This window comes from Leuresthes tenuis, unplaced genomic scaffold (assembly GCF_036924035.1).
Source record: "Leuresthes tenuis unplaced genomic scaffold, fLeuTen1.0.hap1 SCAF_24, whole genome shotgun sequence".
Taxonomy (NCBI): Eukaryota; Metazoa; Chordata; class Actinopteri; order Atheriniformes; family Atherinopsidae; genus Leuresthes; species Leuresthes tenuis.
The window spans coordinates 9,084,527-9,111,539 of NW_027325378.1; the positions used below are offsets into that span (position 1 = coordinate 9,084,527).

General features: G+C 40.5%; 4 protein-coding genes across 4 annotated transcripts; 1 reads left to right on the forward strand and 3 right to left on the reverse strand.

Moving 5' to 3' along the window:
• Positions 1-5,783: 5,783 nt before the first annotated feature.
• sox32 (SRY-box transcription factor 32) lies at positions 5,784-6,945 on the reverse strand. Its single transcript, XM_072378672.1, has 2 exons — positions 6,645-6,945; positions 5,784-6,397 (listed from the first exon to the last, which is right to left on the reverse strand). Exons 1-2 carry the CDS (start codon positions 6,943-6,945, stop codon positions 5,784-5,786), a joined length of 915 nt encoding a protein of 304 aa, XP_072234773.1.
• Positions 6,946-11,705: 4,760 nt separating this feature from the next.
• On the reverse strand, positions 11,706-16,074 carry mrpl15 (mitochondrial ribosomal protein L15). Its single transcript, XM_072378756.1, has 5 exons — positions 15,914-16,074; positions 15,607-15,764; positions 14,967-15,132; positions 13,077-13,200; positions 11,706-12,981 (listed from the first exon to the last, which is right to left on the reverse strand). The coding sequence occupies exons 1-5, from the start codon at positions 16,016-16,018 to the stop codon at positions 12,644-12,646; spliced, it is 891 nt and encodes a 296-aa protein (XP_072234857.1). The 5' UTR covers positions 16,019-16,074; the 3' UTR covers positions 11,706-12,643.
• A 579-nt stretch (positions 16,075-16,653) lies between these two features.
• Positions 16,654-19,863, forward strand: lypla1 (lysophospholipase 1). The gene is made up of 9 exons (XM_072378681.1): positions 16,654-16,981; positions 17,133-17,164; positions 17,278-17,343; positions 17,556-17,603; positions 17,697-17,767; positions 17,860-17,933; positions 18,812-18,913; positions 19,223-19,399; positions 19,484-19,863. The coding sequence occupies exons 1-9, from the start codon at positions 16,913-16,915 to the stop codon at positions 19,541-19,543; spliced, it is 699 nt and encodes a 232-aa protein (XP_072234782.1). The 5' UTR covers positions 16,654-16,912; the 3' UTR covers positions 19,544-19,863.
• Positions 19,864-20,260: 397 nt separating this feature from the next.
• On the reverse strand, positions 20,261-26,408 carry LOC140284719 (regulator of G-protein signaling 20-like). Its single transcript, XM_072378682.1, has 5 exons — positions 26,239-26,408; positions 25,088-25,248; positions 22,739-22,822; positions 22,413-22,647; positions 20,261-21,183 (listed from the first exon to the last, which is right to left on the reverse strand). The coding sequence occupies exons 2-5, from the start codon at positions 25,243-25,245 to the stop codon at positions 20,995-20,997; spliced, it is 666 nt and encodes a 221-aa protein (XP_072234783.1). The 5' UTR covers positions 25,246-25,248; positions 26,239-26,408; the 3' UTR covers positions 20,261-20,994.
• Positions 26,409-27,013: the final 605 nt, after the last annotated feature.

Genomic DNA, 27,013 nt, shown 5'->3' on the forward strand with positions numbered 1-27,013 from the left:
TCCACCTGTGCCTTGTTTGAATTTACTGGGGACGGTTAAGAAAGCATACAACTGTCTATAAAATATATCAATGCGTGTCAAAGTGAAAAACAAGACTAAGAGGTTTAGAGATTATGTTAAGAAACAGAGTTGGAAAAACTGCAGCATGTGAAAGTACCTCAAACACAGCAGCCACACTGATTCTGAAATGTCATCTGTGAGGATGTTTGTTCTGCAACAGCAGCTGGGACACGAGTCAGGATAGAAGGAAAGATGGATGTGGAAACATATAGGGCAATTATGAGAGAAAACCTTTACCAGAGAGCTTGTATTTACTAGAGCAAAGATTTGCATTACAACACGCCTAAGACACAAGAGAAGCTTGCAAAAAACTGAACCAGTCTTAGAGGCACGCAAGAATGATTGGTGAAAAAAACTGAAATAATACATATAGATAACTCCTTCTCAAAGTTATGTGAAATAGTCCCGTAAACATAATCAATTCATGTCCGCGGACATGATTAACGTTTTTTTTTTGTGCCACTGAACATGAAAATAACCACTGTCAAATTGAACAGCTAAAATCCACTACTATGATGATTGCTACTGTTTTCAATTTACTTTAAAATGTAATTTTTGCTGTTTCCTTGCTTTGTTTCCTTCCTATACTCACTGTTTAGACAATGTTTTACACATTACTTCTATTTCGATAGGGTAAGCTGTTATAAACAATATTTGTAATGTTTGTAACTCATCATACCTGCATTAAAACACACGCTATAGGCTCATAATCAATTTAATCAAATATCTTTTTCCTGGATTATTAGCTGCTGATTTCCCGCCACAACATCCAAACTCACAAAATGTGTTGGATGCACAAAACTGACTAAATATACAGACTGCGTCTTCATCAGGCGTTAAATACAAAGTTTTCTATTTTGTGACTATTTCATGCTTTTCCATATTAAAAAAGGCTGCCATGAAATGCAGACACTGAACAGTGTTTTTTCTTTCCGGGAACAAAAAAAAGGCAACATATTTTCTAGGCACCTGTGTCATTGTTTTTGTTGATATTTACTTTACTTTTTAAAAACTTTAAATTCCAAAACATACAGTATGTTGCCTTGTCATACACAATCCACTCCATCTAGCTTTGACATATCAAACAGTTCGACTTCAATAATTCTGCAGGAGCAGCACTTTTACTTGACTGCTTATTGTCACAGCATTTTATTTATCTATCTATTTATACATTATTCATTTCTCACTCAAACTGTAAATGACAATAAAGTGTCATAAATTCATCAAAATGACTTAATTTGAAGTATATGCAACCAAAATGATCCAGAGTTACTGCTAGGGATTTTTTCAAATATGTTCAAATTTGGGTTACCTGCCACTGCATTGAATTTTCGATTATTTTGTAACTATTTATCATTACTTTGTTTCCTGTTGTTGAGGTGTTGACTGTGGTAAAAGACACAGCTGTGGTCCACATTTAGGAAATGTCTTGATCTTATCTGAAGAAAGGAAGCTGTTGAGGATGGAAAGCTGCGAGACATACAGGTGAAAAGCTGCTGAGCCTTCAATGCAGGGCTGGTCTGATGAGGTTATAGTAATCTGATAGGCCCAATTGGTGCTTGATTAGACTGGCTAATAATGGGGGGCTCAAACAGACACGTTTAATTCAACCAGAAATGGTCTTTTTTTTAATCATTTAATCATTTTAATCACCCGAATGGTCATCTTTTGGATCTACATTTTTTCAGCAACCACAGAGAGGAAATAATGAAACCTTCACTTTGCTTCATTATTTGTGCAGGATAAAAAAACTGTCGAGTATCTCACTTCACGGCTCTTCCTGTTTGAGTTTCCTCCTCTGCTCCACACAGAGCAGACGTCCCTGCAGGATAATACTCGGATGAGCATTATCTGCAGACGGCAGCCTCGACTTTACCCAAACGGCACTCAGGACAGGAAACTATTGATGACCTTCATGTTGAAGGTAAGACAAGAAGAACCTAAATATAGCTCACAAAATCTCAAGAATGTCACAAGTTAGTCAACGCAAGTCTCTTTTTAGGTTTAATATAAACTCCAGCTATTCTTGTGTCAACACTGCACATACAGAGTTGGCATATTTACATATTTAATCTCTAACAGGGAAAGTATTTCATGGGCAAGGAATGTTTCCTCTGAATTACAGCATGTTTGACGTGTAGAGATTCCTCACATTCTTCACTGTTGATAAGCTCAAATATTCTTCTGTTACCTTCTAGCATATTAGTGATATATAATTTAATTCCTAAACAGGCTATACATGATTTGTAGATGATCCACAAATTATCTAAAAAATACAAAAACCTTGAGTTTAAGATTCAAGACTTAAGCTCATTTTATGCTTTTATGAAAGGAAACGATTCCTCTTTAAAGTCATGTTATTCAATAAACCAGAAACCCACTAAAACGTTGTACACATTTGGAAAGTTTCATAAAGGTAAGGTATCTGATTTGTCCGGTTGCCATTTCCACTGTTGTTTATTGCTGATGATATTTTCACCTGAAACTCTGATATCATCCATTTGTTTTTCCTTCAGGAAGTTCCTGCAACTGGTCATTAACTGTTGCTGAGGGGCTGAAGTTTGAGGAAAACAACCGAGAGCTTTGAGTTCAAGAAATGAAGGGAAAAAAATCCAGCCTGAGGGTAGATTTTATTGTTGTGTTGCAGCTAGTCCTCTGCATCGGTGTGTTTTTCTGCATATCACATTGCCGCGTGTTATGTAGTACTGTCATGGGAGTTGAACTGACGTCAGATTTCTTCCGCTAATTCAGGTGGCGTTGGACTGCAGCAAGTCTTCACTTTCCTAATCAGCTCCTCTGCTCTCTCATCCTTCCCACTGCCTGTACTTGTCCACTTCCTTCCAACATTTTAAGATCTGATTTCTGTTTCACTGACTCATAACACTTCCCTGTGTAGACATATTTCCAAACTGGCTGTCTACCCTGCTGATTGGCCAAACTATTTGAACATGTGAGTCATTAGTTACCGGATAGCGCCACCTCTGAAGCTTCTTGAAGTGAAAAACATCCGCAGGTGTGCAGCAGATTGTACAGCCAGTAACGTAGTAGGAGCCGATTAATCACTCTGAGCATGGTTATGTTGGAGTTACATCAATGCATGTCTCTCCAGAAGGTTACTGACTTTATACTAAAATGTGAAGACAACAAACTCAGAAAAACACACAATAAATCAAAAAAATATTTTATGATTTCAGTCAGATTGCTGTCAAACCATTCTGTATGTTATCACTGCACGTTGTGCCCAAATTATGGACCCGTAGGTACTTACTCTGCCTGCTAGAAGGCTGTTGTAACTCATCCATATCAACTAAGCAATCGTCATTATGAAGAGTTTACGTAAACATGCAACAAAGTCCACATCAGGAAAAAGGACGGAGGTTGAATGGAGCCATTTTCCAACTGTTGTAACCTAGTTCAACAAATGTTGGAGATACAGCAGCTGTTTCCTCACTTCCTGCTTTTAATTAAACCACTTGTTTCTTTTAGTTTCACTCGCTGTTAATGCCTCACAGTAATTTTGGTTAAGTTTAAATGCAGTTTCTTGGTTAGAAATCAGAGAATTAGAAATCTACCTGAGCCAAGAATAAACAACAGATCACAATTTGTGCTAAAATATGTGCATTATTTTACAGGATTTTCATGGTTGCCTGGGTAACACACTATATTGTAATACATTATTTGAGACAGCAGGTACCTATTGACCCATACGAATGGCAAGGATTTGCCCTTCATATAGGCCTGTAGGTACACTAAAAGAGTCATATATAAGATTTCTATTAGATGCCAACTATAAGATGAGCATAACAACAACATTTTTGGACATTCTGAGCATTTCTCATTGAATACACAATTACAAATTAGCTAAATCCATAACAATACCAGAGTTGGGGATGTTGCAAACCTCCATCTGATTAAAAAATGTGGTCCAATTATTTGTATATCTACTGAAGTCAGCAGGAGAAACTCTATGTTCATCAACCTGGTGAAAATGATTCAAAACCGGCTCACATATTATTTGACATTTTGTCTTTTCTATTTTAAATTCAGGCTTTTTTATTAATGTTTGCTGATAAAATAATTATATTGTACTTCAGATGTATAACATGTCAATCATTTGGTCTCATAAGTCCAACGTGTTTGGCCAGCTGAGGAAAATCTTATAAGAAATACAACGATATTACGTTCTCCTTTGCATTCACCATGTGGGACGATCATCTGTGCAGCTTGTGATTATGTTGTAGAAACTCCTTGCCTCCTCACATCATCCAGGACGGAGTTCGACCTCGAGACTCTGACACAGAAAATATGGGATGGGGAAGTAAACATTTTACTAAATGGGTAAACATTTGGCAGCCAAAGTCGAATGAGTTTGGAGATATGTCGATTTTAGGGACATATTTTTAGAGCCTTTGTGAGATGTTTTAAAATGAAACAGGAAGTTGAGAAGTTTATGCCCCTGGCGCCCGCCATGCTTCACCAGCTCAGCCAAGAGAGACGGGGATGGAAATGAAATAGGGTGTCAACAGTTTGCAATAGGGTGGGTAGTTTAGGTCTGACATTGTTTAATGTAATAGATATCTCAAATAATTTATAGCCTTCTTATAAAGACTCTCTTTATTATAGACTTTATGCATGAGGATCAGTGTCAGTATAGAACTCCTTTGAAACGACTTGATAAAAGAAGGTTTATTTGACTCTGGAGTTCTTCTTCTTCATCACTCTTCAACATTGAAGAGAAGTAAAACAAACTGAGACAGACGAGCAGAGACTTTAGTAAATGGTTTAAAACACACTTTTAGGTCACTTGAAGTGTTTAATAAATGTCAACATATGTCAAGGGTTATAATTATCTGAAGTCATGTGTTCTATGATTCTTCTGTGTTTTACTGAATTGCTAAATGTGCTTGTAAACCAGCCTCTACTTATGAGTGCCCTCGATGACCTGAGTGACCACTGCTCACAACTACAGTATCAGTGATTGTAAATAATTGATTACTTGTTTGTTATACCTTCAAGACTGTTAAACAAGTTCCAAGATATAACAGTAAGGCCAATTTTGGGGACTTTTACAGTCTTAAAATCATAGCTAACTGACTGCTGTCACTTTTTAATGTGACTAATAGGATAATTCATTCAGTTACAATATTGTTTAAAAAATTACGAATACACAGCAGAGGTTATAAATGCGCATCATCCTGGGATGCCAAATATGTTAAAGCAATATAGAGTACGGAGTAAGTATTTCTCCAAACACATAATGTGTTTACAAGACATGAAGGGTCTACTCAAAAAGTTATTAAAGGGTCAAGTCAAAAGGTATTGCTAATTACATCATAGGAAATACAGGATTCAGTGTTTTTATCCATTGATCTATATGTTCTTTTGGACTTGTTCTGTCTCAAAGTTATTGCATGTTGTTGTTTAAAAATGTGATTCTAACACTACTATAAAAACAAAAAAGGTTGATTTTAGAGAATGAATATGAAGATGAGCATGTGAAGTGTTTGTTATTGAATTTATTTATTGATACTCTATAATACAATTGTAACACTGCCAGACAATACATTAATTATTAAAGTACAGAACTTGTCAAAAAACAAAACAAAAGACACTTTCAGCTGTCATAATCAAGTGAAATGATTATATATGCTGAAATAATTTAAATAAATACAACATTTGGAGTAGCTTTATGAGATTAAGTGTCCCCCTCTGTGGCTCCTCTGTTAATGGTAGCTATTGGGATCTGCTGACTCAGGCCTGTGAGGGCTGGGACTCAAGTACTGTTCAAACTCGCTGCGGTCCAGATCATAAAGCATGTCCAGCTGAACCTGCTCTAAGTATACGTCCAGGGAGGGCTGGACCCTGTAGCCCCTGGACTCTCTCTGTTCCACAAGAGGACCTGCTGAGGTGGGAAAACCATAATGCACGTGACCATTCTGGGAGCCAAAATACACCTGAGCCTCTGCTTGGTAGGCAGGAGGGTTTGAGTACATGCCAGGGTTATTTGAGAAAGTGTCCATTGCTGCCGCTGGGCCTGGAAAAACTTTGGAGTTTGTGTAGCTGCCGTGCAGAGGAACGTGTGGGAAAGGAGGTGAGTTTTGGAGGGTCTGTTGCTGGTTCTGGAGCAGGTAGGTGAGGTTGTAGGGCACGCTGAAGCCAGAGCTGCAGAGTGGAGAAGCTTCTGGAGTCTGAGGCTTGGAGCTCTTCTTCAGCTGCTTCCTCCGCCGGGGCCTGTACTTGTAGTTGGGATAGTCAATGGTGTGCTGGACCCTCAGACGTTCAGCTTCCTGCATGTATGGACGCTTCTCAGCCAAGGACATGGCCTTCCAGGTTTTTCCTGTAAGGAGCACAGTCTATTGAGTTATCTTTACATTCACTGGATTGGTTTGGTAAAACTGACCTTTGACCGCCTCTAAAATAGGATAATACTGTGCTGAAGGCTAAAGCAAGAAAGCCCCCCCTCACCAGGAAATAAAATACAGTGATATCATGATTCCTAACATGAGAGAAGTCAATAGTAAAATCTTATTACAATTTATCTCGCAGATGATATTTAACTTGAACTACTTAAATCACGTTATTACCAAGTATTTTGCTTAGATCCGTGTTCTCCAGGTCTGGGTTAAGCTGTGCCAGCCGCCTGCGCTCCTCTTTGGTCCAAATGATGAAGGCGTTCAGGGGCCTCCTGACCCTCTGCTGCGTTGAGGTGGACTTAGCTTCGGGACTATTGCAGCTGGAGTCCGAGTTTACGGAAACCGGGCTGGAAGGCCCCGAACTCGGAGATCGCACCTCGCTCATTTGCTCCGGGTCTGCGGACCCCGAATCCTGTCTTTCGAACATGTTCGCGCAGAGCTGAAAGTGAGCGACGTCGTGACTGAAACGCATGGTTACCGACGGTGATGTTGGTGTTTTTGGCTCAGCTGTAGGCCGCTGTCATCCTCACGGTGATGTAGAGTGACGGATATAAGCGGCTGCTCCACCAATGGGAGGACAGGAGGAGTGGATTTAATGTGTGAATACCAGGTGTTTTCTCGGGTCGGTGATAGGCCTATCTGACGCCCCAATCAACGACCCCACGAAACTTCTGATGGGAGTTTTGAGTCTGTAATAAACTTCACAAGTGGACTGTTGAGCAGACTTAAAGGGCACAATGTCACCCTGAATTAAACTACATAAACGGCCATTGATGACATTTACGCACTTAGAATGTGGTTGAAAAGGTGGCCTAAAAAAGCATGTAGGGATTTTTTTTAATCCTTTTTAAATATTACCCATAATCATCATTGAAGTTTCACACAAAAGTGTGTGATTTACTTTTTTTTTGTTGTTGCATTTATTTAAGAAAAGGTTGTCATCAAGATTTGCAGTTAAAGAAAAATGTTATATCTAAGACATTTCTCCTCGATTTACTCTCTAAAGGTGCATTAAAAAAACAACAAAAAAAACAAGTTACACTTTTACCTGTTGCTGTGAAATTAATTCAGTTGGACCCGAGGGGCAGATAGGACGCTGATGGGAGAACATCGAAGTTTTCCAGCATGTAGGGCTGGTTACTAATTACAATGTGCCCCTCAACTCTTATCGGCCATCCACTATCATTTATCAAAGTACATTTTACAAGACTGAAACAAACATGATCAAAGCGTTTTATTACACGATTGCCGCGCGCAAATATTTGCGCCTTGTCCCAAAAGAAACTACTGAAACTACATCAGGACGGATTCATATCTGCCAGACGTGTTTGTCTGGAGCCTTTTCTTGTAGTTTCTCAGCAGTATTTCAATTCTGATTTGAAAATAAGAATGTTATTGGGACTTTTGGATCCTTTCTCCGGAAACGCATATTTAGTACAACCGCATGTCATTACAGTTGCAGCGGCCCCTACATAGTTTCAATGAATAACTGTCTGAAGACAAACATTACGCAAACAATAGACTCCATTATGAGGATTCACTTCAGCGTCGTTGAATCAGCAATACACGTACAGAGCGTCTTTCAATGAGACTTGCACCTGCACTGCGTTGACCGCAGAGGAGTCGCTCACGCGGAATCTTTTAATCGTAAATGCTTTGTTTTTCAGTGTAACAGAAGGTTGATACACACAGAAATAAAAGGCAACAATCTGAATGGGTTACCCGAATATACATGACGCAGAAAACACAAATAACTTTAACCAATAAGCAATGTGCCCTGTAATGCACACTTTGATATTACTGGAGAATTTAGGATTTTATTATTTTTTTGTCCTGGCCCTGCAGAAGAAGTTAGTCAAGCCGAACAGAGCTGTGTATCTTGGTGAAAAGCCGGATCAATAAAGTGATTACAGAGTTATTTTAACTGTGTTCCTCCACTCCTTTTGGCATCTGATCTTTGCATTGTTTAAGCTGTTAAACTGAAATGCAATTCTGAGGTGGACAGGACATTCAGAATTAGGGGTCTGGATCAAATTTAAATACGAATTTTTATTTCAAAGAAACAGTGGTTGTCTACTGTTTGTTAGTGTTTGTTGAGAGCTGTGTATGCGTGTGAGGGGGGTTGGCGGGTTGTGTGTCGTTTCACAGTTTGTCAGAATTAAAGCTCGAATCCACATCCGCTGTGTCAAACTGGACACGCGCTCCAACGCGCGGTGAGAAGCGCTAATGGATTTAATCAATCAGCTTGAATGACGCAGCGTGAATACAATAACGTTAGTTTCGGCAAACCCTTTGAATTGAGTGATTTGAGTCAACAAAATATTGGACAATCTGTGAGTGTGCTTGAATGTGTGGGTCGATGAGAAAGGGGATGGTTACATCTGGATTTAAATTGATCATTTAAACTCGCCACTTGCACATTCATTTGCTGAATTATTCCCGTGAATCGGCCTTTACTCTGACTCTGTAATGAATCCTAATCTATGGGATGACTGTATGGTATCAAGGTATTGTCTCGTGTCCAAACAAGCAGAATGCTGCAGCTCAGTGATTTGCGAATAGGGATTGTTCTCGTGCTTTCTGATCACAATGTGCCATTGTATTGGACAGAACTCATATAGGGGACGCTCCTGTCCTTCTTCACTTTGGGTCAGTGAGGACTGAGCTGGCACAGGTAGAGCTGTGCACTCAGGGTCTGCAGGAGTTCTGTTCAGCTGGATTTGCGAGGAGATTTTGACAGCTCTGGATGGTATATGGACTTGATATTGACTACAACGACTTAAAGGCCTGCTGCATTTGTGGATTGTGGTTTTGCTTTCAATGAGGATGCCAAAGTAGCAGCAGAAAACTTTGATATGTTCAGGCACGGCTCTCCTTGTATTATGGATATCGAGCAAATACAAGTTGCAGGATTTTCCAACCTAACCATAGCTTTTTCAGATGTCTATCACCGTGGGGAAACATGTGGAAAAGTACTGAGGTGCAAAACAGGAGGCCTGTCTTGACCTTTGATAAGGCAGCACTGTATTCCAGCTTGGCTTCAGTGCCATCCCACTGACTTTCCTTACAGTGGCTCATTCATAAAGAGCTGCATTGTTTCAAAAAGGTGTGAAGAGGACATAATACTGTTGTCTCAAGTGACCATGATCTTCGCAGCAAGGGACTGTGTTGTATTGTCTTGTATTGTATGGGCACAGCAGGCCAGCATCAAGATACACTGTCAAGTCTCAGACATCATTCTATGCAGCAGGCAGCCTCCACCTCCACTCTATAATCGTGTGTTTGAGCAGATTACAGTATACTGAACCCCACCAGATCCCAAATGCAAGCCTCACACTCTCCGTATAAACATCGCCCGGCCCGGCCCTACGTCAGGCCTGCTGAGAGGATTACATGCCCCCTGGAGTAGACAGGCTTAATGTAGCCTCATTAACAGAACACAAAGATGACCCCAGCTCTGAGCAGAGATAACAGGCCAGCCTCATCTAAACTTCAAACACAGCTCAGACTCAGACTTACCTGGTGCAACAGCGTTCAATCAGCAGCAACAAGGAGAACATGCACAATTTTTATTTAGTTTCTGCCACTTTAAGACTGAAACAAGCAGGGATTGTCAACAACTGTGATCAGTTTAAGTCTCCAAAGTGATTTATTATGGAAAACTGCCAAACATTTACAACTTTAAAGCTCCAAAATTGACTGTTTCTTTGTTTTGAACTTTCTTAAAATATATTTCTGAAATAAAAAATTCAAACAGGCTTCACGCGAGAGGACAAATAATTCATGAAAACAGAAATTACAACGTAAGAGTTACATGTTCACATCAAATTGAATGATGATCTCATATTAAGAAGAACAGGTATTAATAAGAGGTGATTGACACAATGTAGAAATAAAATGTACACCTCAAAACTTCTGAGAAAAAAGCATACAGTAAAAGGTTGAAAAGGAAACTTTAAATCATTTTAGGTTTCTTTTTAAATTGATTTTTTACCTTTTTTGTTTTGTGATAAGTTTTAGACTAAAAATAGATATCAAATACATTGTTAGCTGGACATCACTTATCTGCATCTGCTACCAAGTATAGTTCAATTAATGAAAGCATGCAGCCATCAATCATCAGTCTAGCTCCTTTCCCCTTGTACTGTAATCAGACAGCTTTCTAATTTTATTTCATTTGTCTACCATGCAGGCCCACTCAGGCTGAGACTGGCTAATGAGGCAAAGCTCCACTCGTACTGCAAAAACAGCACTATTCTTTGCAAATTAGGAACTGTATTCTGCACTGATAAGACTCTTATCTGCAGAACTGAAAAGCTCCTCAAAAGTCCTTTACTGTCCACACAGCTGGGCCTTGCATGTCCTACTGCCACAGCAGGCTGTTTATAAGATCTGTGCCGTCTTCAGGTTCCTCATGATTCAATGAGCCCGAGTTTGATCCCAGACCTCTGCCACACGTCTGTCCTCTACAGACAGAAGAGAAAGAGCTCAGCCTTTAGCTGTAATTAGTTCTAATTATTAACTGGAACTTGACTGACACCTGTGAGACGCCATGATATCTGCGTCTGTCTTAAATGGCTCATTCAAGGCAACAATCTGCCCAGCTCAGCTTCTGCAGCAATGTCTGAATGTTTAATTAAAAAGTGTGAACTGGTTAGACTCAGACATTAGATTATTTGGAGCACAAACTACAAACATAATGCTGCCCTGAAATAGGTTGACAGATCTTTTAAGCCCAATGGAATTGATAATTCCATTTCTTCCCTCTTTTAATGCAAACCCCTGGCAGCCACACATTCACAGGGTTGCTGTTTGTGCCTCGGTTACTCCTTCTCTCTCTGCTGCTCGTTTGAGACCTGATAGAAATTCAAAAGAATCTGCTGCTTTGAAGATAAGCGCTGCAGTTCTGCCATAAACAATGATTGTGCTGTTTCTTTCCTGTGGCGTGATTTATTTAAAGTATTATGTAGTAAGGATTTGGGCTGGTTTTCCTGGCAGGGCCGGCTGTGTATGTATCCACTACTTGTGAAGTTTATTGGATACTTGAGACTCAGGAAAACACTCAGGGAGCCGCAAGCAAAGTCATCAAAGTAAAACCTTTGACACCAAGGGTAACTAATTTTGATATTTACCAAGACTGAGAAATTCACCCCAACATTTAGGCTTTTTTTATTTATTTATTTTTATAAAATATATGTTGAAAGGAAATTTGGCTTCATGAAACATCACCTCTTTTCTTTTTATTCTTCTGCAAAATTGCCTGTCTGGAAGAGGGGATTTTATACAAACACAATGCTCACGCTCTCGCACACACACAAACATATGCTTCCTTTGATAAAGTGTTTTTATACCAGCACAAATTCTATGGCAGCGTCTCTTCAGACAATATCTGCGTGAAATACCAAGTTATTTATAGGGAGTGTGCCATTTTCGACTTCAAAAAATAAACATGAGGGCAATGGAGAACTTCATATACAAAAGAGCCATTATCTGGCCATAACTTGTTAAACTATATTCCCGTACAGGCTTGGTGAAAATACTGGTGTTCTGACGCTCTACAACACATCAGCCCATCCATTAGACTGGAAACCTTGCAAATTTGATTAAACATCTCTTCCTTTAAGTGTTTGAAGCATAACTGGATAAAAGTCATACAACTGTTTTCCTTGTGATTGTATTCCAATGGGGGTGGGGGGTGTATGTGTGTGAGTGTAAGGGGGGCAGTGGATCTTTTGAACGTCCACACCAGGATACAGCTGCCTATGACTAATTTCAAACTCCCCTTCTAGGGCCTATACAACCCATTTCACAAGTAACACACATCACCAGGCATCTGTTTCCTGTTTTCATTCTTTGAGTTATCTTATTTTCCTTATTTCCCCCTCACCTGTTACAGTTCACGTTCCTTCCATCATGCAGCACGGGCCAGTTATGCTCAGACACGAGGCCGTCCAACGTCAGTCGCTCAGAAACACTCATGAATGTGGCATAGAACACATAAATCATCTGTACGAAACCTGCATTCCTAATTTAAACTGTTTAATCAGTTGAGATAAAGTTTAGTGCTAATACAGACATACACTATAAAATAACAGTTGCCACACAAAGCGCTGTATAGTTCTGATTTTGATTTGAGATGCTGTACACAAACACCACTTCTCTCCAAACACCTAAGAACTGTAATATTTCAGCAGTTTCTCATCAGTTGGTTTCAGAATCTTTTTCTCCGGCATGTTAACGACCCAGCCTGGAGAGAGGCCAAAGAAGATCTGTCGAACATCCTTCCTCATGGCCAGCATGTGATACAGTTCATCCTTTGAAATGTCTGGCAACACGTAGCCGTACTTCTGTGCCAGGGCCAGCCGGGCCTGCTGGATTTGTTCCGGATCTGCTAAGTAACCCCGGTTTTCAGCACCTCTGTAGTACGGGACCATATCCTCCCCAGGCATCATTCGCTTTGGGATCGGTTGTCCACGCATGAAGAACGGGACAGGCTTGATGAGAATTTCTGCAAAAGTGAGAATGAATTCCTGAGCCTTGTATCCACAAAAAACAAACAAAAAAAAAAAACAGTAATTAAGAGTGGGATCATTATTTAGTTACCGAGACTAATGGGATCATAGAAACTGGTCGTGATGACGCCTCCGTTCCGTTCAATAGCAGCGATGGCTCCTTCAGATGCTCTCTGAACCTCAATGTTGATCCTTGCAGCAAAAATATCTGCACCCTGAAAGAACAAACATGAACCTCTGTGAGGACTGGCTGAAGACAGGGGTCAACCACAGCGTTGTCAGTCAGTGACAACGCAGTCATGTGGTGCCACCTGCTGGTGAGAGTTTATCAGACGCTTACTTGAATATTCGTCAACTGCATCTTGCAATCAAGACTCTCCTTCACCTTTTACTGGACTCACTGATCGTATTGTACTTATTTGTAGTCATTATTATAATCTTTTCTTTGTAGCGATGAACAAGGACAGGCTAACATGCAGCTCTACTGGTGGCACTTTCCTCAAAACTTTACAATCCCACAAAACAAGACATGAACATCTACATTATATACATTATATACCCACAAAAAAGGCCCCCCAAGACCTTTTCTGAACCCAAGCCTAAAGCTCTGTTTTAGACAGAAGCATGTTTTCTGGAAAACTGTCAGCGAGATCCTTTATTTTTGGGCCACAAAAGAATGAAGGACCCCTCCGCCGTAGCCTGACGTGCACCTCCAAAAAACTTCTAACGACCGTAAGGGCTGTGATTGGTCTGCTCAGAACGTAATTTAAACTGTACACGGCGAAGAAGCTCGTCAAATCGGGCCGTTGACATTCGAAAGTATCGAAAGTGCATTTGTTCATCCAGGTCCATCAGTGGGTGAACCAGTGTTGTAAATTCACCCGTTCCCAGCCTCGAACGGTCGCACAGACCACCTCCGCAAATGTCTTCTCTGTCGCCTCCGCTTCAACATTTGCAATATAAGCATTTGTTCTTCAATATTAATGAGCTCCAACTGTAAATACAGTTGCTCCACCTCGATTGCCATTGTGTACTGTGACCGGAAGAAAAAGCAAGGATTCGGCTATAACCCCAGAAACCACACAAACACACAGCCACACCCCCCACCAGCATGGTGAATTGCAGAGCAACGCGTTCCCTCGACGCAGAACTTCGAATGCTCAATGACGACGTTACAGAGAAGCATAAACTAAGCATTAGATGCAGCTGGAGGTGGACGTGAACAATTCCGCAGTGATTGAACTTAATAGAGATTGGATTTGAAGCCAGACAACATTATAGTAGACGAGTAATAAATGGGGATTTTTTTCAGCTTTAGTGGAACAATACAGTTTCAGACATTGTGACGTCACATTTAGATGCCATAAAACATAGAAAAAGGGACAGCAGCAGAGGAAACGCATTACTGGGATGTTTTGGATGATGTGGCTGAGGAAGACGGATCTCAGCAGCGACTGATTAAAAAAAAAAGTTTTTATAAAACTAAACATTTGAAAGGGAATATCTAGACTCACTTTGATGAAACAGGAAAGCACCAACTAGACATAACACACAGGGTGTGTACAATTTGCCTTAAGATCTGCAAATTAAGACCCAAGACAAGACAATGTCAACGTTGCGATACAACTTTGAAAGAGAGAACAGACTCTCCAAATCTGTGCCAGCTTTCAAAGATAATGATCTGTGGGCAGAGTCGGTTGTCGAGCGGTCGCCAGCATTTGACATTCTTGGAGCCGTGATGTGAGCAAACCCTTCCCTAAAAAAAAAGTAGTTGCACCTGTATTTTGTAGTAGAATAGAGGTCCAAGGTTCTAGTAAAGCGACAGAAATAAATTCAGACTGATGAGCATTGCAGAAAGTAACAAAGTATACTGAGAGGCAGCTATTTTTCTACCCAACTTTATCTATAAAGAAGGATGTAATTTTGAGCACAGACTTCGCTCTTACCAGATATGCCGAGTGTAGAATAAGCAAGTGATTACCTCATCAACAAGCTGGACTCCATAGTCCCTTTTCAAAGGCTGGATCGTCACTCCTCTGGCATTGACAAGCTGGGTCAGGTCTATGGGCTGGGTTGGGTCAACTCGCCCCAGATCGATTAAGTACTGCAGTCGTTTCAGGGACAGAGGCTGGTATTGTGGACGCCGACTGAAGAGAAAAAATTTTAAAAAATTAAAAAAACATCAGTGAACATATTGGAGATGATAATGTTAACTTAAGGGTGCAAAAGCTGATGCCAGAGAAGACAATGCAAAGGATCTCTGTAATTTGTTCAACTAAAGCTTTAATGCACAGCAATACTGCAGTATTTCCATCAATAAAGGCAAACAAACAGAAATAAAATAGGAAAACAATAGTGAGAATGCTTAATAAACTAAATTGAGTGTATTGACCAGAGAAGCTTTGGCAGAAAGGTATTAAACCAAATGAATTAAAAATAAATAAATAGGAAAACTAGGGAGAGACATTTGAGTTTAGTGATTTGCATCTGCATCAACATAACAGTATGTTGTACCCAATATCTGTTTGTCTGAAGAAATTGCAACAATAACATTATATTTTGCCCTGGTAAACACCCACTGGTTAGTTATAATTGTGGAGAACATCGTGAGGAGCTTGTACCTGTGCCCTTCGTTAAAGCCATATTTTGGTATAGCCAGATAAAAGGGAGTCTGACCCCCCTCGAAACCCAGCCGAGGACGGGTTCCTCTCTGCCGCTCTCCTTTGTGACCTCGGCCGCTTTTGTTGCCTCCGTGTTGTCCTCTGCCCCGACGTTTGCCCTGCAAAACAGCGATATTAAAAGCTATTTTTATCTAGCAGGCAAATTTTCTTACAGAACGCTCCAATGGCTTACAACTGCTAACTAGCCATGTTAACTACATTGTGCTACTAAAGATAGCTTTAATAAAGGAAACGTGTTAAAACTCACCAGCTTCTTGGCTCCTGGCTCAGGCCGCAAGTTTGCTAAACTTATCCGCGGCAAACTCTTCAAAACATCCAATGCTTTATCGCCGGGTTTTTTAGGGAAAGACATGTTGCTGCTGTTCACATGTCAAAGTTAGCAAACCAAGGACACGCATGTCACGTGATATGAGGGTAGCGGAAGTACTTGGTGTTAGTTCACCGGGACTTTTCAAGTTAAAAGCACGACGATCAAAATGTACCACAAGTACCACAAAGGTGAAGTACGTGGTGCAAAACATAACTAAACAAAACAGAGTAACAAGAAAACAGCGTTTTGCAAAACATAATATCATTTTAGAAATGCTGCTTAAAAAAAGAGAGCATATATAAGACTTTACGGTTACATGTGCAAAAACAAATACTACCATTAAAAACGTAAAAGGGCTGTTTGTGTTTATATAATACAACTTGTGTCAAGTCAGAATCAGAAATACTTTAATAAAGGTTGGAATAATAAGGGTTTGTTGAAATGTTTTGCATCATAATGCTCGTACTGTCACGTAGTGTCACTGTCAATATTTTTCTAATGCAACTTAATGTGTTTTGCTGCTATCGTCAAGGATTTAACTGTCCTTAAAGCAGCTCGCGTTGACATTAAACACTGGCATTAAACAGGACCAATAGATGATGAGCATCTATAAGGGGCCGCTAAAAATAGCCAATCAACTTGTAGGGGGGGCGGGACTAGGAGTCCTGTCGCTGCAGCTGGCAAGTGGCATGCGAGCAGTCACCGTGAGCCGGTGTTGCGTGTTATTTCTCACAGAATTCAACTTCTTAAAATAAATTCACGACCGCCAGCGAAAGTAGGAGGTGGTGATAATTTTATCTTCATCGCCGGTAGACCGGTCAGCTGTTTAGTATTTGACAGTTTAACTCCAATCCGACACAGATTGGCAACAGGGTGATAACGTTACTAGCTAAGAGGTGCTAACTTCTCCCTGCATATCAGCTGCCTCAGCGCTGTATGTGCGGCAACAACATGTCAGTACCCTTACCTGCCATTGTGCCTGCTGCCCGGAAAGCCACTGCGGCGGTGAGTTATCAAGATAACTGCGATATTGTCATATTTATAGTTGATCTAAATGGTGTCCGCTGGCATGTAAGAGCGACACGATCAAAGCTGCCAAATTCTGATATCTGTCAGTCTCTACCTGCTTGTGGAAATGGGTATTTTTGTTTTACAGGTCATATTCCTGCATGGCCTTGGTGACACGGGGTATGTGAAGGCCTCTTTCTTTTCTTCTGCAGTGCAGAAGTGTTAGTGTCTATCCGTTTCAAAGGCAAGTCTACCGTTTTTAAAATGTTTTTTTTTTGTGTCAACACTGACAGGCATGGCTGGGCAGAGGCTTTCGCAGGCATCAGAATGCCGCATGTGAAATACATCTGCCCGCATGCGTAAGTATTTACAGCTATTAGAAGACTATATTTGAAAAGGGAGACCTGGGTAAGTTGTCAAAAGCTCCTCAAGCAGCTAAATTCAGTGCCTTGACTTGAATCTTTTGTCTTTCACATTAATGGGCATTGAATAGTGAAAAGGTGCCTGGCTCTGTTGTCTCTATATAACAACAATCGGTTATCTGCTTATCTTCTTCCTCTGTTGTTTTCAGCCCCACCATGCCCGTTTCTTTAAACATGAGGATGTCTATGCCTTCTTGGTGAGCGTCACAGTTAGTGTGCATATTTCAGTACACCGAGGGCTCGTCGTGTTCTTCACACAGTGAGCCTCACACTCATTTAATCCCTTATAGGTTTGATATCTATGGGCTGAGCCCTGACGCAGATGAGGATGAAACTGGTATCAAAAGAGCATCTGAAAACAGTAAGTCTTTAAAATTGATTAGAATTTAACACTAATGTTTTGTCACAGTGAAATTCGACCTCAGAAAGTTTCCCTTTGATTTCACACTGCAGTTAAAGCCTTGATAGATCAAGAAGTAAAGAATGGGATACCTTCACACAGAATCATCCTGGGTGGATTTTCACAGGTGGGTGCAACATGTTTGCAGATGGTGCATTATGTACCCGTGCATTCACAAGTCTTTGCTTCACATAACGCATTTAATATCCACATTTAAAAGATGCACACATGCAAGTGCACTTCTCAACGTGCATTATGATAGATCTACATCTATTTTTATTGCACGGTTCATTCAACTCCCTCAATCACAGTTACCAGGAAACTGAAGCCAAGAACACGGTGTCTGGCAGATGAATAAAACAGCGAGTTCACGGGGAAGAATTTTGAAGCGTTTGCAGTGGGTGTGATAATCGATAAGTATAAGACTGTAGAGGCACCGTTTGCACAAGGTTTTTGGAACATGCTTTCAGCTATTATTTAAGTCTGGAAAAAGAGATATTTTGTTGTAGGCGGTTAAAGGAAAGATCTGCACCTTTCACTTAGAAGCCAGAATGAATTTACTTCAATCACAGATTTTAGTTCCCAATGCTTTTAAGTTATTTAAAGTATTGCATGTGGCTTAAACTGTTAAAGGAGTTTAACATCTTCAGATACATCTGCTTCGTGCTTTGGTGTAGAGGACGATTACTAGATTGGGGCCACTCTCATATCTGTACATTCAGTATTATGCCCTTATTACATGGGTTTTGTTAAGGACTATTTCTTGCCTCTGAGCAACTGTTAAGCAACTGAGAAGTTAGGAGAAATGAACCGCCTAAGCAATTCTTTTCAGTACATAACAGAAGGTCAAAAGCAGTACGAGGACTTGTGAGTTTGTATGCTTTCTTTCTGGGAGGCTTCAAATGACCTCCCATCTGTTCATGAGACTTCATGTTTGTTTTCTGCGGTGATGAACAACAAAGATCCCACGTGATAGGGAATGGTTTGCCGGTTTCTTTTTCCCAGGGTGGAGCATTGTCACTCTACACAGCTCTGACGACTCAGCAGAAGCTCGCTGGCGTGGTCGCTCTAAGCTGCTGGCTTCCCCTCCGCAAATCCTTCCCTCAGGTAAAATGACAAGAAGATGCGAGCAAGTTGGTGCCTGCGCTTTTTACATGAGCTTGAATGCGATTTCACGAGCGTCATAGTTGATGTAAATAAAATGTCGCCTTAAAGTTCATCATCATTTTTGTTAGTTTTGACATCTTTCTAAATGTTTTTTAGCTGCATTAAGAATACACATTTAATGCTTTGAAAGCTATTTTTTTGCTGTACTGTATCTGTACCTTGGAATTGCACTGCAGGGATATCCCATAGCCAGCTCATAATCTGTCATAATCACATACTAAGAATAATCCTAATCTCTTCTATTCTCAGGCGGCTGCCAACAGTGCTAACAAGGACATGCATGTCCTGCAGTGCCACGGGGATGCTGACCCCCTGGTCCCCTTTATGTTTGGCACCCAGACAGCAGAGAGGATGAAAAGCCTCATCAATCCGGCAAACATCACCTTCAAGTCGTATCGGGGTCTACCTCACAGTGCCTGTCCAGAGGTCAGTATGCAGTCACACTTCACTCTAGAGCTCTAGTTGTCATTCTGTTTGAGTTATGGTTTGCTTTATTCTGTGCCTGTGTAGGAAATGGTGGATATCAAGCGATTCATAGAGAAGCAGCTTCCTGCCATCAGTGACGAATGAACTCCAGAGTGTTCACTTACCTGCTCAGCAGTATCAGAGTCCTCTGGGCTTGACTCCAGTGAGATTCAAGGAACACTGACTTACTTGACAATAAATCTACGCTGCTACTCCATAGATTCGGACAGGACTGGGGCTGTCAGCCCAGGAGCGGCTGACTGATCTGGAGCCATGCAAAACTCTGTGTTACAGTAGAGTAACGTTAGTTGCTTGATTGTAAAGCTACTCACCATTGTGACGAGACAACTTTTCCAGGAAACTTGTGTATTATAACACTTAGGGCTATACTTTACGGTTCTCACAATAAATGGCCTGTTGTTAAATGCTTTTTTTTTTTTTTCATTAATGTAGTTGATGTGTAGTAGTCCCTATTTATCCGTGAAATAACTCATTTAATAATGGGATTTTATCGAGCAAAATTGCCAAATGTCTTTTGCAGATTTTAGTATTTGTTGATTTCTCTGTTTTAAATTTCTGTATGTATAAAATCTGAGTTTTAGATTTGTTTATAGACTAAACAACTTATATGTGTGGGCTTCTGTAGTGCCTGACACATTTTGGACATCTCATGAAGAAAACAATGTTTTTAGTCGGACTAATTCGTAAAATATTTCTATTAACGAATCCCAATGTGAAACGAGTGCAAACGAAACGCCCGGGCAGCTTGATTGAGAAAGCATTATGTGTACTGTGACAAATAACAGCAAAAACAACATATGATTGTGCTTTATTTGATTTGTGAGGATTCAAATAGCCATTTCACACAAATTCCTTTTTAAATACACAAATATATCAGTGGTCATGGTCATTTATTCAGTGTGTTCTTCCCTGTTAATTTAAATGAAATATATGACTAATATCACAGTATTGAAACAAACAGACGAGATCGATTTTCAGGGTATCAGCTCATCAAGTTGTAAAAACTTTGTAAAGAGCTGAAAGCACCAACATGTGTCGCACCGTTCATGTTAGACCAAAGGTGCTTGTGTAAAAGATGTTACTCCAAGGCACTTTCCTTCTTCTTAAGTTACAGTTAAATAAAACCTACTAGTTTCTACAAGAACTGGATATGCATTAAGGCTCACGATATACTGTACCTAAATACAAATGCAGTGCTCACAGATACATGCTTTCCCTCATTAAACAAGGTAGAAAAGTGCAATGTCAAGCGCTAGGGAATATATATGTATATATATATATATGTATATAAAAATATAGATATGTTTTTTCAGCAACTGATGCCGAACCTAGCGTTTGTTCTTGTTTGCTCTGAGGGTTTTGGTAAGCTAATCGTGGGTAAATAAACAGCAGTTTCAGCTGGATAAGGACAGATTTGAAGTAGTGTTCATCTTCCTGTCTGTCTTTCCCTAAATATCAGGACTCCAACACGGAACACAAAACTCCTTTGTGTGGTATGCATGCGCCAGAAAGCTAACGGTGTGGCAGTGGAGAGTCTATGGCTCAGGAGGAGGCTCCTCCAGGCTCTTCAGCAGATCTGTGTACTCAGTGGAGTTTATGTAGCGAGGGTACGAGTCTCTCTGCATCAGCGTGTAGATCTGTTGCTGCGCATCCTCGAACGTGTGTGAGGTCGGCTCCAACATGTTGCGGTTTATCACGTCTCGAACGCGTGAATCCAAACTGACCTAGAGAGAGTGGAAAGGTAGAAGTGTAAAGCTCCATTGAAAACATCACGTACAGCTGAACTTACTCATCTGTTGTTTAAAATAAAATGAATAGAGTATGCTCATAAAACATTTTTAAACAAACTATTTGAGTGACTGAACTGACTAAAGTCTTTTTTTAGGGTATTTTAACCAGTCGCAACCTAATATACAGTCTATTTTAACAGGAATTGTGATGACACTGTTGTCAAGGGTGGGCATGAACCAAACCTATCTAAATGTACTCCACTGAAGCATGGTAGTAATACTGTGGTGAAAATGTGCTGGCTCAGTAATGGGTCAGACAGAAAAACATGAACCAAACCTGTTTTTAGAACAGCTGTAGGCCCCACATACACATAGCTGTTCTAACATGAGCACCTGCAAGGAGTCAGCTTGGAGTATATGTTCTACGCATGCATGTTACCAACCAATTAATGGCAAAGGCTCTGCAGCTACAATTACTTGAAGACTAACACATTTACATACATTTTAAAAGTCCAGTTTTGGTCGGACTAACACAATGATTGGTTTATTCTAGTGTCATGTAAGCATGATTAGTGTCTCATTCAGATTTTAATAAGGTAAATGTGCCCAATCATGTTATCCCCAGCAGTTTTAACTCATGCTGCTACTACTGAGCAGTCACCACTGCTACTAATATAATTTATGTAATCTAATCATGACAAACATTGCCCAAAGATATTTCATATATACATATATATATTTAATTATCAAATTGAATTAGGCTTTTTTTATTTTTTATGTACTTCTCTCTGCTTGAGAGCACACATCCACACATCAGCACACACGCCTCAGCGTTGTCCATTAATTTCTGATAATGGACACCTCGTCGGGCATTATCCCTTCCATATTTCACTCAGTTAACTATTTCCATTTTCCTTGTTCTGTTGCTTCACCATACCAGGTCAAAGTAAAAATATCCAGCATCCCCATCTTTATCTCCACCTATGATCTTCACATTCAACTTCAAATCACTTCAACCGCTGAAGTGGGAGGTGGAAACTCATTTGCTTGTGCTGTAGCGTTTTTGTTTTGCTATTAACAGCAAATTCTGAGGAGCAGCTAAATAGTTCACTTAAGAAATCAATGAGCTAATGAATCCTTAATGATGACATTATCAAATTATGAATTTGGTACTAAATTCAGCCACTTTGCATCTAACTACACATTTGTCCTTGATGTCTCACCTCTTTAGGGGAAAGGATGGAGATGAAGTCCTCGTATATTTGACGGACTTTCTCCTCCACCACAGTCTTGTTAGTCTCCTTTTTGAGCTCTTCGCAGGCAAGCCAGAACATCATGTTCTCCTCACTGAACTCTGTCCTCAGAAACTGCCTGAAGCAGCTTCTCCCGGCTGCACTTTTCATCACCTTTTCAAATGACACTGTCCAGGAGCGAGCTTCTTCCAGAGTGGGCTTCAGGCTGAAAAAAATAAAAGGATATCTATTTAATTTTCACAATAACGACAAAGATTCTGTCTTGCGGAAGCCGTTAGTTGGAGGGGTCACCTTACCTTTCTTCACAGTTAGTGGTTCCCTCTGATCTGTGCTCAAATGTAGATTTCTGTATGGTTTCGTCTTCACCTCTAACAGTCAAACTGCAGGAAAAAAACAATGTTTCGCCTTGATCACCAGCTTTTTCTAAATTGATCAGCAATATATATGTACATATGTAAATTATATCATGTGAACTTCAGTCAAACAACCCCACTGATTTCCTGCATCACAGCATATCATAAATGTTTTTTCCTCCTTGAAATGACAGGCACCTACAACGGATTCAGGTAGATCCACTGGGAACGCCTGCGTAAGTAGTAAAGTGTGTCAACTGCCTTCCTCATCCTGTGGATCTCCTTGTGTGTAATTAAAATGTTCCCAGTACCTGAAGGAGCAGCTGGCTGAAGTTAATTGGTTCAGGTGAGAGTCTGCCGTGAGCCACCCCACTTGGGAATGTGGCCGCCAAAGCAGTGCAATGGTTACAGGGAATTCATACACATGTAGAGACTAAATGAATTACTCATGCCCAGAGGAGCGAATTAACGTGGCCGCGTTTTGCAACTCTACAGGTCTGATGTCATCAGAGCTGAACAAGACAGCCGTTGATAATTCCAAAACATATTAAAATACCCTGAGGTCTGAGTCCAGTGAGGGCTAAGTTCTCCACTGAGGTCCTGTTGTTCTGGAGTGAGGGCGTGGGCTGTGGTGTTGATGAATGAGTGGGAAGGTGGAGCCAAAACGTGGGTGCATCTGCTGTTGCACTGCAATCACTGATCAATGAATAATGACATGCTGATAACATAGCAAACATATCTGATATTTCTATCACTTATACACGTAGCTCTATATCACTTCTTTTTTCCTCGTGGTTCATGATGGATATAGTGTAACCATTTTATCCCATCAATTATTGAATTTTAGAATTAAAAAAATACATAGTTCAAATGAATGTGTGTCTAAATTCTATATAGTTCCAATATAAGACTATATAAAACCACTGAGTGTCACACTAGAGCTTGTAGCGTTTTCCATCTTTCCATCTTTTCCACCATTCCATTGTTCTTGCGAGTAGTTATATAATTTCGATACATGTGCAGTATTCATAGATTGTGCATCATGTTTATTTTGAGTTCCCATGTGTTTTGGATAACTAATTGCTCCTTTTGGGCATCTCTTGCTTCCAAGCCTTAATTGGTTACTAGTAAGATGTGTTATTTTGTCACAGTGTATAGTGCTGTATATGTTGCTGTGTTTTTGTGTAACTGAACTGAAGACTAAATTAAAAAAAAACTTTGTCACTGGACCTGAAATGTGAAGCCAGTGAGAAAATGCTCTAAACTGCAATGCTACTGTTGCCCACTGGGGCTTGACTCCACAGTATCTCTCCAGCTAATCATCAGCTCTCTCCAGCTCCTCACAGTGGGACGTCTAAATATGGCCACCTCTAGCTCTAATAAAACTCAGGATATAGGCAAACAGAGGCCGTTCTCAAGCACAACACAGTGGCCTTCCCATATTTTTACATACAGACACTTGGCCCAGAGCCCTTTGCATCAGTTTTTAGCAGAGTATTTCTTTGCCATCGCTTTCCAACATACAGTTAACAGTTGCATTTGGCCAGTTATCCCTCTGCAGCAGTTTACTGATGCACCAATAGCAAACAGCGACCAGAAGACATCATTCTATAGTGCCGGATTATGAACAGGTAACAGGCCACAAAAGGACGTCGAAGAGGGATAGCCCAACTCAACTCCATATCTAAGGACTAGTGTTGGAGTCCAACAATGTGAGTGCTGTTCGATGCTTTCTACTTCTCTTTTGGAACAGATTGTGTAAACAGCTGCTCACCAATGCACAGATGATGTAAAAGCGGTTACATTAATCTTTTACATACAGTTTGGTGTTCAACAAGCGTACGGTTGAGTTGAGTTGAGTTGAGTTTGATGTGTCTTGTTTTTGATGAAAAGTGCTGCTGAATTTTTTTTTGTGTTATTCCTAATTCTGGTAATTTGTTTTGAATAAATGGTAGCTGCCTTTGGAGTCTTTTGTGTGAATGCAGAGGAAAGTCTGGCAGGTGGAAAATAAATCCACTGCAGGTAACAATGGACATGTAATATAGCCAATGAAAATGAAAGAAAAGTAGTTGGGGAAATGTTAAAGCAGTGAGTTGTCTGTACTGCTCTTCTTTTAACACAGCTTGGGAAATAATCACAAACTGCAATCTGAGAATGAAGCTGTATTTCATTTGTAGCTACTTTCCAAAAATGTTACTGAGATTGATAAAATTAATGGTCTCTTATCCTCCCTTTTGTGCTTTCTTATCTCCATTCTTGCTGTGTGGGAAGCAAACAGAGATGTGTTATTACCAGGAGCAGCTACAGCAGCAGCACCAGCAGAAGCAGCAGGCGTTTGAGGCGTTGGTGGGGGTGTTTCCCATTCTGTGGCGCGCTTGGAGGACACTGGCAGCTGCTTCCTGATGAACCTGCATCTGTCTCTTGCGCATCTCCACCCGTTCTGAGCCCATGGACTGCAAGGAGAGGGCCACAAAGTGAGAGCTGCACTGAAGGAGGGGAGCTTTTACTGGAAGATGATTACCGCATTAAGAGGCTGCACCACACTCAAACACCACGGCTGAAGACATCACATAGGATTAAAGATCTGACTGCAGGATGAGGGCCTGACAAAATAACGATTATCTGTTTGATAAAGCAATGAAAGCTTGCTCAGATTTATCCTAAAATAGGATCAATTGCACCACGTTATAACTACTGTATCAGAGAGGGAAAAGAGTCATCTTGCGGAATGCATGACTATTTCGCGATCTTGACGTGAGAGGTCAACTTCTGTGCAGCGCAACCTCACAAATCGATCGATTTTTGTCCATCAGAGGAGCGTCGTGCGTTATAGCTTAACATATTTTAACGCTGACGAAGCCAATGGCAGATGTCCCACCGGGTTTACTGGATGGAACAAAACCTGAATGTGACGAGCAACAAACCCCCACCTCTCCCCTCTCCGTGCCTGTGAGGGATGAGCAGTAATGACAGCGACAAGGCGTCACTCTGTGTCCGCAGCGATCTCATCCATCAGTTGCGTCCTCGGGAGGATACGCACGCCTGATGGTTGATGGAAGAAAAGCACTCACCCCAAAGCAAGCAGCCATTTATAGAACACAATGAAATTATTTGATCAGAGAAGCTGATAAATTTATGTTCCGTCAATATTTTTTTTTTCTTTCAAGGCAAACAAAAGCAAACGTGCAAATACCATCTTTAATTAGCGACACTTTCATGAGTCACATTGTGGTTTATTGCATATCACAATCCAGAAGAATGATCTTAAATTAATTCTAATATTACTGGATGTTGGAATACCCAGATAAAGATGATCTAGCCTCACTGGATCCTGAATTAGCCGCAGTATTTATCGCAAAGATAGCTAAACACGACCTTATTCTCGTGGTTTTAAGAGGACTTCGTTGTAAGTGGTAAAACATCTAATATAAACGTGTACTCACTGTGTCACCATGAATGCCAGAATACAGGTGATTTTCAGCCCGATCACATCCGTCTGCCTCGACTTGACACAAACCAGTTGGTTTCCTCTACGCGCATGCGTTTCCTGCAAGTGTGAAAAGATTTTTCTGCGCCCATGAATTGACGGCCAGAACACAATGTGCGCTGTCTGTTACAGACATGGCTTCTGCAGGACAGACTGGAGCTGGCGGGCTATTGCATGACAGATGATACATGAGATTTCTGTAACTGACCAATAGTTTTATAAGATAAGAGACAGATGTCACCTTAGTATCACCAACTTTTCTGCAAAATGAACACGTCTGCATTTCTGCATTATTCCGTAAATAATGCAGAAATGTTTTAAAGCTCAAACAGCTGCGGTTTCAATTAAACTCAATCTGTTGTCACCCATAAATATTTCCTATTTTTATACTTTTTATTACTTGCACAAGGTTAATTTCTGTAACCGTCCATCTATCAGCATCTGGAAATGACGCATTCCCTCCAAACACTCATAAATTCTGCACGAGCTGAATAATTCAATCAAACATCTAGAAACCCCAATTCTAACATCTGCATCATCATACGCCCTGGAGAGGCCCAGTATGGCACGTGACCACGAGAGGGCAGTAGTGGTCCATTTAAACAGGCCTAAATCTACTGGGGAAGCAGAAATCAATGAACACATGAGGAGGACTAAAACTTTATTTAACGACTATTAAGCAAAGAGAAACGTAATTATAAAACCAAACCCTTTGTGGCCTCTTAAAACTT

Bases quoted from the DNA above. Each gene is read 5' to 3' on its own strand.
- sox32 (XM_072378672.1), bottom strand. From the start codon at position 6,945: ATGCGTTTCAGTCACGACGTCGCTCACTTTCAGCTCTGCGCGAACATG. The intron at 6,398-6,644 runs GTAATAACGTGA...TGCTCCTTACAG, and splicing joins GGATCTAAGCAAAATACTTG to GAAAAACCTGGAAGGCCATG.
- mrpl15 (XM_072378756.1), bottom strand. From the start codon at position 16,018: ATGTCTTTCCCTAAAAAACCCGGCGATAAAGCATTGGATGTTTTGAAG. The intron at 15,765-15,913 runs GTGAGTTTTAAC...GCTGTTTTGCAG, and splicing joins AGCCAGGAGCCAAGAAGCTG to GGCAAACGTCGGGGCAGAGG. The intron at 12,982-13,076 runs GTAACTAAATAA...TCACTTTTGCAG, and splicing joins CTATGATCCCATTAGTCTCG to AAATTCTCATCAAGCCTGTC.
- lypla1 (XM_072378681.1), top strand. From the start codon at position 16,913: ATGTGCGGCAACAACATGTCAGTACCCTTACCTGCCATTGTGCCTGCT. The intron at 18,914-19,222 runs GTAAAATGACAA...TTCTATTCTCAG, and splicing joins TCCGCAAATCCTTCCCTCAG to GCGGCTGCCAACAGTGCTAA. The intron at 19,400-19,483 runs GTCAGTATGCAG...GTGCCTGTGTAG, and splicing joins CTCACAGTGCCTGTCCAGAG to GAAATGGTGGATATCAAGCG.
- LOC140284719 (XM_072378682.1), bottom strand. From the start codon at position 25,245: ATGGGCTCAGAACGGGTGGAGATGCGCAAGAGACAGATGCAGGTTCAT. The intron at 22,648-22,738 runs GTAAGGTGACCC...TATTTTTTTCAG, and splicing joins ACCACTAACTGTGAAGAAAG to CCTGAAGCCCACTCTGGAAG. The intron at 21,184-22,412 runs GTGAGACATCAA...CACTCTCTCTAG, and splicing joins CCATCCTTTCCCCTAAAGAG to GTCAGTTTGGATTCACGCGT.